Source organism: Labeo rohita, chromosome 22, assembly GCF_022985175.1.
Source record: "Labeo rohita strain BAU-BD-2019 chromosome 22, IGBB_LRoh.1.0, whole genome shotgun sequence".
NCBI lineage: Eukaryota > Metazoa > Chordata > Actinopteri > Cypriniformes > Cyprinidae > Labeo > Labeo rohita.
Window position 1 is genome coordinate 34,460,738 of NC_066890.1, and position 11,592 is coordinate 34,472,329.

Genomic DNA, 11,592 nt, shown 5'->3' on the forward strand with positions numbered 1-11,592 from the left:
GTAAATTACATAATTTGATTCTGCATTTCTGTATTTTATAGGATTTTTTTTTTTTTAACCAATCTAATTGTGAATGACCGTGTGTAAAAATCTGCAAAAGTACAGTGTTTTCTCATGAACGCTGGAATAAATTATATTTAAAACAATTCCTATATTAATTTGTGTTAAGTTCAAAATGGCGATTTTAAAAAAGAATAGTTAAAGCTATTTTTCATAAATTCGTTCTGCTGGTGTTTCAAGAATGAGGTTTATTAAAAACAAAAGACCTGCTGACAACAGAAATGTAGTGGGGAACTTGCTAAAACAAAGGTTTTCCTGTCACTGATACACTACTATAGTTTTGTTAAAATTTTAACTTCATCTCATGATGAAAACGTACCTGTGGGAACTTTTTAGCAAGGCGCGAAATATGTACCGCCATGTTTGTTTTGTGACACATTCAATGTAAAATGGCGCTAATGTGTTTTTTTTTTTCTTTTTTTCTCGGAACAAATGAACATATAGATGGTGAGTTTAATGTGATGTTTGTTTTGTACGCATCACCACAGTTCTGACTTGAAATGTCCGATGAGTGGTACTGTAACTCTAATGATCCGTGATTGTGCGTGATGATCCTAGTCTGTGTGGTACATCGGGCAGGACATCCAAACGCTCACCTATCATTCATCGACCTCAAATATGGCTTTTCATCTGAAAGATATATGTAGTAGTAACTTTACATGGCAGTTTAATCTAATGTTAACCTAGAAATATGTGCTCTACTCAAGTGCCTGTGCGGATTGTGGAAGCTGAACAATAGCGCGCTGGCTGCATGACAGACGGAGGCGCTGGTGCGGTCACTTGCTCTTAAAATACTCCATCATTTTTGGTCATACAGATTAATACATCTTTCAAATCTGTAAAAAACACTGTGTTTATTTGTGTGCACTCACAATAACAACAAAACGTGGCGCTTTTGTAAAATAAAGCAAAATGGATGTTATCTCGGTCTATGTGAACTTTAGCGCGAAACTTCAAAACTCTCTGTTTACTTGCTTTGCAGACGTGAAAAATATATCTATAGAAAGTGAAAGGTCTACTTTTAAGTGAATCTATTAAAATAGATAACATATATTCTCAGATTATGTAATCCATATGAAACAGGCATGCGCAGGCGCATGCAGTACTGCAGAGATGACGAGTCAGTGTTGCCGACTTCATCTTTTAGGCTGAAAACAAAGCGCGCGCTAGTTTATCAATAAACCATTAAAATGGTAATGCAGAAGATTTTGTTTTTCCCTGACACATTGACAGTGCACTGTGGCAGGCATTTTTGCATCCGCTTCAGTGCTTATTAGGCTATGATTTATATGGTTTATTAATAAACATGCAACTAACAGTTGACTAATGCTTAAAATGATTTACTACTAGTCAACCAGAAAAATCTGTAGTTAAGGCTAGCCATAGTACTTATTGGTACGTATTTCACGTCTTGCAAAAAAGTTCCCACAGATACTTTTTTTTTTGTCTTGCGATCAGGTAGGATACACTGTTACAATGTTGTTACCGTTTTAAATTTAAGATTGTATTTTTAAATTGTCAGCTTTCATTTTAACTTTAGGTAAAGTTTTAGTAAAAATTTAGTGTTTTTTTTTTTTTTCCCTGACATTTTTATTAGTTTTTGTTATAATGTTTTTCTTTTTAGTTATTTTAGTACTTCAGCTTAAACAAAAATATAAAATGTTGCCTTACACTAGATGGAATTAAATGAGTTTACTTATGTTTTATTTTCAGGTAATAGATAAGTAAGTTTTATTTATTTATTTATTTTCAATAAAAAACAGATTAGTTTTAGTATACGATCATAGCCCTGAGTTTCCCACATTCAAACAATTAAAAATAACAAATTTAGCGTAACAATAAATTAGATACTTCAATCTCGACTAATTCGTGAATATTTTATGCTATGCTTAATCCGTACGATTTTGTACAATTTGTGTGAGGTTAGGTTTAGAGGCGGCATTTAAAAAGAAAATCGCACAAATTTGTACGAGTTTGGTCGTACAGATTTCTACGAATTAGCCAAAAAAATGTCCTGAAATGTATCATCTGTTGTGACGAGGTTTCTGTGTGTCTAAATTCTAAACTGGTTTGTTTTGCTTGGTTTAATAAAACATATTTTATGTGTTCCCTTTTTTTAGCCCACATCCCACAAGGACATTTAATCTTATGGGACCAATTGCTTAGCCTTTAATCAATTCAGTTCGTAAAAAGAAAAGTATTCCAAACGGAACAGCAATTTTGGTTTTAAACTCTTGCTTTACATGTAATTTGGGTTCCAAAATTCCCTAAATTATTTAGTCTAATTTATTATTTTAATCCGTTTTTTATAAATACAATGTTTGGACGGTTTTGTTGAATTCCAGTTAAATCCCTGTTGTTTTTCAGGGCTGGTGTGTGAAGTCAAGCGACCCGCGCAATTTGCCCCCCGCGCGCCCAATGAGCGCACACACCTTACCCATCCAGAACGTTCCAAAGGAGCTCATTCCAGGACAGGTGGATTCCAGAACTCATTAATATGATGCGTTTTACGTTTATTAGGAAAATATAAACCAAACTAAAACATCGTTGTTTGTTTCCAGGCCATGAACTATTCAAACCCCATCTATTCAAAGATGACGTACCATGACGGACAGCACTGTCGAAAACCAGTCATCAACCTCGACATGAGACGCGATTTACTCCCAAAGAGACTGGAAACGACGATTCGAGAAACGGCGGCGTAACCTAGCTTTTCCACAACCTGCTTTGCTTTTGTTTTTTGTTTTTTTATAAAGATCTGTATAAAATGTATAAAAAAAATAAACTTTTTATGTCCAGTCAGGTTAAACCATCTCACTTTGCGTCCCACATATGTGCCGGTTTTAGTTTTAACAGTTTCTTTCTGTTGCAACCAAAATGTCTTTTTATAAATGACAAATGCAGTGTTTTTCTTTGCTTTGTGACTTTGTAAATGCACTACACAAATACGAAAAAAATGAAACGGACAAAGCTGCTCAATCTTAAAAGGCTTTATACATCTAAAGAGAATTTTATATAGGTTTATTTACCTACACACTATGTATACGTTTTCCTGTTGGTGGAACGATCGCCAATGCCTAGATATTCCCAAGTTGCCTCTTACATTTAGAAGTATTAGAAAAAAGAGACACTTATTTAATAAATGCACCATATGCTCATCACAGATTTTATTTTTGATATCTGTCATGGATGTTTCTCACATATGTTTATCTTTAAGTTGACCGGTGTTTCCAGGCGCTTCAAATATGCAGTCAAAACCGAAAGTGAAACCAACCCACGATGGTTTTTGCAACTTGAAAACATTTCATTTTCATGTCACAAAATGTCTTTCAACACTTAAAAGGACTGAAAACGGATTTTATGTCACGTTATAAACTCACTTTCACTCACTGGTTGTGAGACGACACGCGCGGGACTCTTGTAATGCCATGTTGAAAAAACACATTCTCTGTGCAAATGTACACAACTAGAAGAGGAGAAAAAAGTTTTATAATTTTATAGTTGATTTGTACGTCCGGTTTGCTTGTATTTTCTGGAAATGTATTAAATGTAGAACTTTTATACAAAACGATGTACACATTATATTGGTCCGTCTTCACTTTGGGTCGAAATGTTTTTAATAATAAAATAAACTAGCTTGATATTACACTGTGCAATCGTACAGGTTGCTGTTGTATAAGGGGGAAATGAAGGACATTACTGTTTAAATACATATAGCTAAACCTAATGTGATTTTGGACCAAGAACTATGAAATAAAATGGGTTTTCTTGCCATTTTCAATGCGTTTAGTTGTTATTGCAATGTACACTGTTGCATAACGTAGGCCTGTTTGCATATCTAAATGTAAGAACAATGGCTTTTTATGTTGCGTGTAGAATTACTTTTATTTGCATTCTTGTTTATCAGGTCCACTACAATTTCCATTTCAGGAGAAACAGAGGACATTTCCTTACAACAGAAGGTAAGGGACGTATACAAAGTCTCATCAAATTTTACACTGATTTTACACTGGTGAAGATGTCGTTGCAAGAACAATTTGCGAACAACCTGGAAAAACATCTTAGAAAAACTCCAGGATTTGGCACGATGCCATTTTCTGTTATATTAATCGGACTGGAAATGTTAATGGATCGGGAATTTTCGTGCCCGTGTACACCAGGCCTTAACGTGATACTGATTAGCTTCATCTTTCTTGGACCTGCTCTTCTGTCTCTGACTGTGATGTTGTTCATGAGAAGGCCTTGCAGACGTAAATCGCAGAATGTCGCAGAGCTGTTTTTATTTACCCTGATTCCGTCTTCATTGTGGATGTTTTTGCTGCTGTTTGAGGGTGAATATGTTGCTTGTGGCATGGTACACTGGGAAGGAGATTACGTTTTGGATAATGAGCTCCAGATAAAATGGTGCAAACCCACTGGAATGAGTGACGCCGGAGTGAACAGAACAGACCTGCGAGAACTGACCGAAAAATTCACTTTCTACTCGAGGGTGAGACTTCTTACACCTTATTTAAAATGACTTTTCCGACACACACACACACACACACACACACAAACACACACAATCACACCCCTTACTACAATTAACCATGGTTTTATTATAGTAAAAGTGTAGTAACCATGTTATTTGGCGGATTGATTACCATTTACCACAGGTTGCTACTACAAATATGGTCAGGATATCAAAACCACACATTTGTGGTTCATTTTCGTACGGGACATCAGTTGAATTCAACATTAATTGTAGTTGGCTAATATAACTCGAGGCTGTACTTTTACAGTTATTTTTAGCACCTGACATAAAACTAGTTAAAGTCGCCAGAACTGCGGCCACATTTACTGTTGGGCGCTAATTTTCGTGCGTGAACTGCAGTCAGTTAAAGGAACACTCCACTTTTTTTTTTTTTTTTTTTTTTTTTTTTTTTTTTTTTAAGTATGCTCATTGTCCAATTCCCCTAGAGTTAAACAGTTGAGTTTTACCGTTTTCAAATCCATTCAGCCGATATCCGGGTCTGGCGGTAGCACTTTTAGCATAGCTTAGCATAGATCATTGAATCTGATTACCCTGCTGAAAAAAACAGCTAAAACCAGCTTAGGCTGGTTAGCTGGTTTTAGCTGGTCTCCCAGCCAGGCTGGTTTTAGCTGGAAGTAGCTGGTTTTAGCTGGTCTCCCAGCCTGGCCAGGCTGGTTTTAGCTGGTTTAAGATAGAAATAGCTGGAAGTAGCTGGTTTTAGCTGGTTTAAGCTGGAAGTAGCTGGTCTTAGCTGGTTTAAGCTGGAAGTAGCTGGTCTTAGCTGGTCTCCCAGCCTGGCCAGGCTGGTTTTAGCTGGTTTAAGCTGGAAGTAGCTGGTCTTAGCTGGTTTAAGATGGAAGTAGCTGGTCTTAGCTGGTTTAAACTGGAAGAAGCTGGTTTTAGCTGGTCTCCCAGCCTGGCCAGGCTGGAAGTAGCTGGTTTAAGCTGGAAGTAGCTGGTCTTAGCTGGTTTAAGATGGAAGTAGCTGGTCTTAGCTGGTTTAAGATGGAAGTAGCTGATTTTAGCTGGAAGTAGCTGGTTTAAGCTGGAAGTAGGTGGTTTTAGCTGGTCTCCCAGCCTGGCTAGGCTGGTTTTAGCTGGTTTAAGATGGAAGTAGCTGGCTTTAGCTGGTCTCCCAGCCTGGCCAAGCTGGTGTCCATTTGACCTAATTACAAATTAATCAGTTTGTTTCACTTACTGACAAGGTTCAATTCAAGGTAAGTTTAGTATCATAATCAGGTAGGTTAGATGATACATCTTAAATTATTCTAGTTGTTAATGATAATATATCTGAGAAGAGTCTAAAATAAATTGTAGTATCAAGTATAGCATAAAATCAAGCTAGCACTCAACAAATCAGCATAGAACTCAAATCAGATTAAATTATTGTCTGAAGAAATGCATTCACCATAGTTGTATGACCAAATATAGTCAGCTGTTTTATTTTTAAGGAGTGTTTCGGTATTAGACTTTTACACAAAATATAATTGAAACAATAACAACCACCTGCAGTTAAAAAACACTAGGAGAGAAAAAAATTATATATATATCTTTAACAAGAAATGCTTAAAGCATAATCTGATCACGTGGATCACGTGGTGGTTTGACGCAAATGTACAGCATATTGCTGAAATTTTAAATCTACAGAGGCGGGATTTTCTTCAACGGTCGACATTCGGGAGCAGCAATAAGTACGATTCACAGCAGCGGTAAGTTTTTTGTTTCACTTTTAATTTTTCATTCTTGGTAACTGCAGTAGTATATTAAGGTGTCTACATTTGCAGTAACCGCAGATTAACGAATCCTCCGTCCGCGGGGCGCGAGGAAGACTTGTGCCGGGTTTAATGAGCGCGGTCGCGGGAGGATTTCACACATTCCCCGGCCTCATAGCGGCTATAGGCGGAAAATCCTACGGTAATAATTACACGCTTCACTGACAACAGTTGTGATTCACTAGAGCGTCGCGTTGTTCAGCACACTTTCTCATGATTATTTTATGATGTAAATCAAATTTGCACAAGCAGTCATCTGTTAACAGGGGCGCCGAAATGAAACACGTTAAGTCTCGCAACTCGCGGTCATCCCGTTCACGGAGGATCAGTGTATGTCACGTAAACTCTGAACGGTGCTGTTAAAGCGGTTAACGTAAGCAGTGAAGATGTGCGAGAACCTTTGATAACTTGCTACTTCGCTTAATTGTTTGATTGTAGTGCTTTTTTCTAACTTTGGTTTAAAGAATGAGTTAATCCAGCCCATCTTCCTGTCTGGCTTTTTCGCAGCATATATTCACTCCGAAGTAACTTTCCCAGGAGGAGACAGATGGAGATTTGGAGTTCATTCAAAGGTAATGGTTGCATTCTAAGAATCTGAATACCTGAATTTTACATGTAGATTGTTAGAAGATGTTTGTCAACTCCAGAAGAGAGATGATTTTTAAGGGAGAATGATTCAGATATCTCAAAAGCTAAAACTAATGTGAATTACATATTGTCTGTTTCCTGACCGATTTGTAGGTATTTACGAGGAACAAAGATGTTGAAAGGAAAAGTTCCATCTAAAACCACAGGGCAAATGGTACAGAAGAAACCGGTTGAAGTGAACCCAAGTTGCCACTCTTCTTTGCAAAGTGAAGGATTTTCATTGGAATTTCTAAAGACATACACACATACCAAGATCTCCTTTTTCCTTGCATTATATTATTTTATTATCTACATTGCTGTTCAATAGTTTGGGATTAGTACAATTTTTTATGGTTTTTATTAAATAAGTCTTCTGTTAATCAAAGCTGCATTTAATTGATCAAAAATACAGAAAATTAATTGAAAAATTAAACAAAAGTAATGTTGTGAAATATTATTGCAATTTAAAATATAGTTTTTTTTGTCTATTTTAATATACTTTAAAATGTAATTTATTTCTGAATTTCCAGCATCATTACTCTAGCCTTTTCATTACTCCAGTGTAACATGATCCTTTATAAATCATTGTAATATGCTGATTTATTATCAATTTTAGAATAAATTATATTTAAATTATAAATTATATTTATTTATTTTTTGGAACCTGTGATACTTTTCTCAGGATACTTTCATGGATAAAAAACGTTTTGTTGTTGTTGTTGTTGTTGTTGTTTTTTTTTTATTTTATCCAACAAGTATGTGTTAAACTGAAATTGATAGTAAAGACTTCTATTGTTAGATAAGATTTCTGTTTTCTGTTATCTATTTGTTGAGAGGTAATCTAATTTTTCTATTAATTCATGCATGCACTATATTTAACCATTTGGCCTGCCCATGACTAAAATTTTCTAGTCAACTAGTAGTCATTTATTTTTAAGAGATTAGTCGACTAATTGCTTATTAATAAACTATATAATTTATAATAATGAACCTTTAATTGCCTATAGTCCATCAGCGCTCAAGCACACACAAAGCTTGCCACAGAACACTGGCAGAAGTAATGATTATGAATGTGTCAGGTAAAGAAAACAGCAAAGAAGACTGCATTAACATTATAATAATTCATTAATATGTGTTTTCTGTATTTTCGGCTGCAGTGATAAAGTTGATAACACTTGTCATCTCTACAGTGGATGTGCATGTTTGATTGAATGGATTAAACAATCTGAAAATATTTGTTTTCCATTTTAACTGGCTTATTTAAAAGTAGACATTTCTATAGATACATTTTTCATGTCTGTGAAGCAAGCATAGAGTTTCTGTTTTTTTTTTTTTTTTGACACCCTCAAGTTCATAGAGACCTAGGGCCAGAATTACATCATGGACTTCACCACTTCCTGTGTTTTTTGTTTCTAGCATCTAATGAAATTTTGATAGACTAATGGTTAATTGATGATCAGAACTCAGGAGGCAGCCCTTGTAACCATAGTCAATTTAGCTAAAAACAGCTAAAAATAGTTAATGCTAATATATTCATATTCATATTCATATTCATCCATGTATACTCATTTATCAATAAAATAGCTACATTAATTAAACACCTACAGAAATATCCAAATGGAACACTTCCATTTGGATATATAAATTTTATCTTTATTTTAGCAATAAAAGGAACAACTATCAGGGGCATGTTTCTAAATTATTGCAGGCTATGTCTGAAAAAAAAAGGAAAATGTGAAATAAAGACATGTCACTACAGTTTGTTTTTTTAAGTAGTTTTACTTGTTGAAAATTAATAATCAATAAATTATTTCTTTTTTAAGTTTATATTCTTTTTTTAAGTCTTTTTTCAGTGACTGGCGGAAACAAAAGGAGCCTGAAAGAAGAGAGAGAGAAGAGGGAGAAACAAGTGGGGCATTACATATCCAAAAAAAAAAAAAAAAAAAAAACAATAATATAATAAAAAAAAGAAAAATGAGAATGCATAATATGTTAAGAATTCTGTTATTGTTCATCTTCACCATTAATTGTTAATATAATTTTAGAATTGTAATTGTAATTCATTATTATTTTGTAAATATTTTGTAAATATTTGTTATTAAAGGGGCTGTAAGATCAAATAAAAATTGTTTTAATGGTTCCTTGTGGTCCTGCAGATTATTAAAAGTAAACATATTACTTATTTGTCACATTATTTGTCAGGAAAAGTGGGGCAGACACTATGTAATCAATGAATCATTAAACAAACATTTTGACCAGCTAAGACCAGCCTGACCAGCTTAAACCAGCTTGACCAGCTAAAACCAGCTTGACCAGCTAAGACCAGCCTGGCTGACCATCTAAAACCAGCTAAGACCAGCCTGACCAGCTTAAACCAGCTAAGACCAGCTTGACCAGCTTAAACCAGCTAAGACCAGCTTGACCAGCTAAGACCAGCCTGGCTGACCAGCTTAAACCAGCTAAGACCAGCTTGACCAGCTAAAACCAGCTAAGACCAGCTTGACCAGCTAAGACCAGCCTGGCTGACCAGCTTAAACCAGCTAAGACCAGCTTGACCAGCTTAAACCAGCTAAGACCAGCTTGACCAGCTAAAACCAGCTAAGACCAGCCTGACCAGCTAAGACCAGCCAGGCTGACCAGCTAAAACCAGCTTGACCAGCTAAGACCAGCTTAAACCAGCTTGACCAGCTAAAAAAAGTGGTCAAAACCCCTCTAAAACCAGCTTGGGCGACCATCTTAAACCAGCTTGGGTGACCAGCTTAAACCAGCTTGACCAGCTTAAGCTGGTTTAAGCTGTTTTTTTCAGCAGGGTAGACCTATAGCATCTCGCTCAAAAATGACCATATATAATGGCGACATTTTTGCTATTTAAAACTTGACTCTTCTGTAGTTACATCGTGTACTAAGACTGACGGAAAATGAAAAGTTGCAATTTTCTATGCTGATATGGCTAGGAGTTATACTCTCATTCCAGCGAATAATCAAGGAACTTTGCTGCTGTACCATCGGTGCAGCAGGCGCAATGATATTACGCAACGCCTGAAAGTGACCGGCACTTAGTTTGTGTAGATCAGTGATGGGAAGTTCGGATCATTTTACCGACTCGGACCTTTGAGTCTCGTTCAGCAAAATGAACGAATCTTTTTTCGAGTCATTTCGTTCATTTTAGCAAAAGATAATTAAAATGTTACCTGTTACCTCCCTAACACATCTACTGCTTACACAAACGTTGATCACACTTCAAACAAAACAAAACTATAATGCTATAAGAAAATATTAATTCATTGTTTACCTGGGTCTTTAGTCTATGATTTGCTCACCTCACCTCTTCTCTTATCTGACAAGTTTTCGGGTTTGAGTCGTTCGTTCATCACCTGACAGCCCAATTAGCTAACCAACGTAGTCTGAGCCGGAAAGAGAATTGATTATTTCATCTCTGGAGTCTTCGGGTTTGAGTCGTTCGTTCATCACGTGACAGCCCCATAAGATGAACGAACGACTCTAAAAACCCGAAGACTCGAAACAGGTGAACTAATTCCAATACAGAACCTAATAGGATGTTGCGCATGTGCGACTGAACGAATCACTCCCCGAGGCGACTCGTTCGTCCCGAGTCACATTAAAGATTCGTTCAAAATGAACGAATCGTTCAAGAACGACCCATCACTAGTGTAGATGCAGAGTTGCAGCCGGGAGAGTTGACGGCTCCGTAATATCATTTAAACATTATTTTAGCTGACGTATTTGTATTAATTCTGTGGGCCTTTTACCCCGTGTGTGGGGTAAAAGGCCCGCCTTGCCACCTTATACATTTATGAGATTTTTAAACAAAATAAATGACTTGTATGATTTATTTTCACCCCAAATCTGTTGCTCCACAAATGTTCAATACCAATGTATGTATTTTAATCCTAAATTTTGGGCACAGTGAAAAAGCACATTTTTTTCTTATGGGGTGCCTTTAGCCCCATTGGACTCTACTGTTTTTTTTTTGTTTTTTTTTTATCTTATTACCATTATAATCTTTCATTATTATTTTTCTAATAGCTTTCAGCTTTAGCGCTACTGTCAGTCCTCTGCATTTCCATCTTGACTGCCATCGTTTACAGTGACTGTAAGAAAAGAGCTGTGGAGCAAGTGGATAAACACAATGAACCAACACAAGAAACATCTCTCAGTGGCTCAGAAGCAGAAGTTCAGCAGCAACCAGTTTGAAAACTTAACTATAGATTTCTTTTCTCTTTTCATGTTATCTGTCATATTCATTTTTTTAACTAATTATTTTTTTTCCATTTTAACATTTGTTGTTAGCATTTTTTTAAATTGTTATGAACCATTTTACTATTATTATTACTTTATTATTTACCTTTCAAATAAACATAGAAATCATTGTTTATTTAAGTGTTCTTTATTGTTTAGTTTTTGTATCAAGGCTGTAGGTTGTGGTTTGACTTCTGTCTTCTGCGTTATACTGTAACAATTATTCCTGTGAGCATTGACTGCAGCGTTAGTGCCCAAGAGGGGCAGACTGTCTTTTACAGGAGTATCAAGTTTTGCATGTCTTTCAACAAAGTTTAGGGTTCTTGAATTGTAATGGGTTTATGAGTTAAAAAGCAAATA

General features: G+C 35.9%; 2 protein-coding genes across 2 annotated transcripts in view; both read left to right on the forward strand.

Annotated features, from left to right (window-relative positions):
- lrp1ba (low density lipoprotein receptor-related protein 1Ba) overlaps nucleotides 1-2,877 on the forward strand; it is a 387,570-nt gene extending 384,693 nt beyond the window's left edge. Inside the window, exons 97-98 of the mRNA XM_051094447.1 lie at nucleotides 2,428-2,535; nucleotides 2,622-2,877. Of these exons, the coding sequence (XP_050950404.1) occupies nucleotides 2,428-2,535; nucleotides 2,622-2,765 (252 nt within the window). The 3' untranslated portion in view covers nucleotides 2,766-2,877. The remainder of the gene's footprint in view (nucleotides 1-2,427; nucleotides 2,536-2,621) is intronic.
- Nucleotides 2,878-4,036: 1,159 nt separating this feature from the next.
- On the forward strand, nucleotides 4,037-11,187 carry LOC127153389 (uncharacterized). Its single transcript, XM_051094448.1, has 2 exons — nucleotides 4,037-4,549; nucleotides 11,020-11,187. The coding sequence occupies exons 1-2, from the start codon at nucleotides 4,079-4,081 to the stop codon at nucleotides 11,185-11,187; spliced, it is 639 nt and encodes a 212-aa protein (XP_050950405.1). The 5' UTR covers nucleotides 4,037-4,078.
- The last annotated feature ends 405 nt before the right edge of the window (nucleotides 11,188-11,592 follow it).